At 45.6% G+C, this 1,435-nt stretch overlaps 1 protein-coding gene across 1 annotated transcript; it reads left to right on the top strand.

Annotated features, from left to right (window-relative positions):
• Nucleotides 1-217: 217 nt before the first annotated feature.
• On the top strand, nt 218-1,107 carry syce2 (synaptonemal complex central element protein 2; the record flags this gene model as incomplete). The annotated part of the gene is made up of 2 exons (XM_083676506.1): nt 218-418; nt 913-1,107. The coding sequence occupies 2 exons, from the start codon at nt 218-220 to the stop codon at nt 1,105-1,107; spliced, it is 396 nt and encodes a 131-aa protein (XP_083532632.1).
• Nucleotides 1,108-1,435: the final 328 nt, after the last annotated feature.

Genomic DNA, 1,435 nt, shown 5'->3' with positions numbered 1-1,435 from the left:
CTTTATTGGGATAGAGACAGTAGAGATTGACAGAAAGGATGGGTGAGAGAGAGGAGGGATGACATGCAAGATATGTCGAGGGTCGGAATCGAACCAGGAACCTTGCGATTATGTGGTATTTAATTACCCTTTTGATTGCTTTTACTGTGGTTTTACGTACAGTTTGTCGAACGTTGTTTCTCTTCTTCACGGTGGAAGTGAGGACTCAGGCATCAACATGTCCAACACCTCAGATGACAGAGAGGTGTCCGGCGAGGTGCTCCCAGGAGAGGAGACTCAGACGACCCCTTCCTTTGCCCTCAGTTCGAGGATAGAGGATATCGGGAAGAAGGCCCAGGATCTGATCGAGAGGATCAACCAGAGACGAGCCATGGACCAGGAAATCATGACCAGCTTTGAGAGCAAGCTAATGAATAAGGTATCCCTGTGACTGCACCAGGGGAGGCTGGTGGAGGTAGAAATTGAAGGACAGGCTCATTGTAATGCATGGAATGGAATGAGGAATGGTATCAAACATTTTGTATATATATATGTATGTATGTATGGATGCTTGTATGTTCTGTAGTTATGTATTTTAAATTTTACTGTTAAGCACCTTGTATTGCAATTTTGTATGGAAGGCGCTATATACATAAAGCTTGATTGATTGATTGATTGATTGAATGATTGATTATGATGAGCCCGTCCTCCAATTTCTACCTCCACCAGCCTCCACTGGACTACACCTGGATCGAATTTGCAGCCAATTGAGCAATGTAGTGGTCACACATTCCCACAAATACAGACTATACAGGTAATTTCTTAATACTTATGTAACAATTGTGTGTGTGTCTGTGTGTGTGTGTGTGTGTGTGTGTGTATGTGTATATGACTGGTGTGTGTGTGTGTGTGTGTGTGAACCCCCTCCCACAGGTGAGTGAGGTGTGCCAGCAGGTGAAGGAGCAGATGTTCAGCAGCTACGAGGAGCATGGCGGTGGGATGGAGGCCAGTCTGCAGGAGCTGTCCCAGGTGCTGGAGAGGAGCAGCCAGCTCAGCGCGGAGCTCCAGGGAGCCAGCCAGACCCTGTCAGCCATCAACATGGGCCTGCAGCAGACACCTGGGCAGTGACCACCATCCAACCATAGTCTCTCTATATGGAATCTTAGTTTACAGTAACACATACACACAGGCAGTGACCACCATCCAACCAGAGTCTCTATAAAGCTGTGCACTCAACCATTCAACTATCATACACTCGTGAATATCTTAGTTTACAGTAACTCATACACACCACCCATCTGGAGTCTATATAACACTCTGCATTCCACCATTCAATGACCATACACGACTGAATCAGAGTTTACAGTAACTCATACACACAGGTAGTAACCACCATCCATCTGTAGTCTTTGTAAGGCTTTCCATTCAACCATTCAGTTATTATACACTACTGAAA

Source organism: Argentina silus (assembly GCF_951799395.1).
Source record: "Argentina silus genome assembly, chromosome: 9".
NCBI lineage: Eukaryota > Metazoa > Chordata > Actinopteri > Argentiniformes > Argentinidae > Argentina > Argentina silus.
The sequence above is the reverse complement of the archived record's forward strand: the minus strand, read 5'-3'. Positions and strand labels throughout refer to the sequence as shown.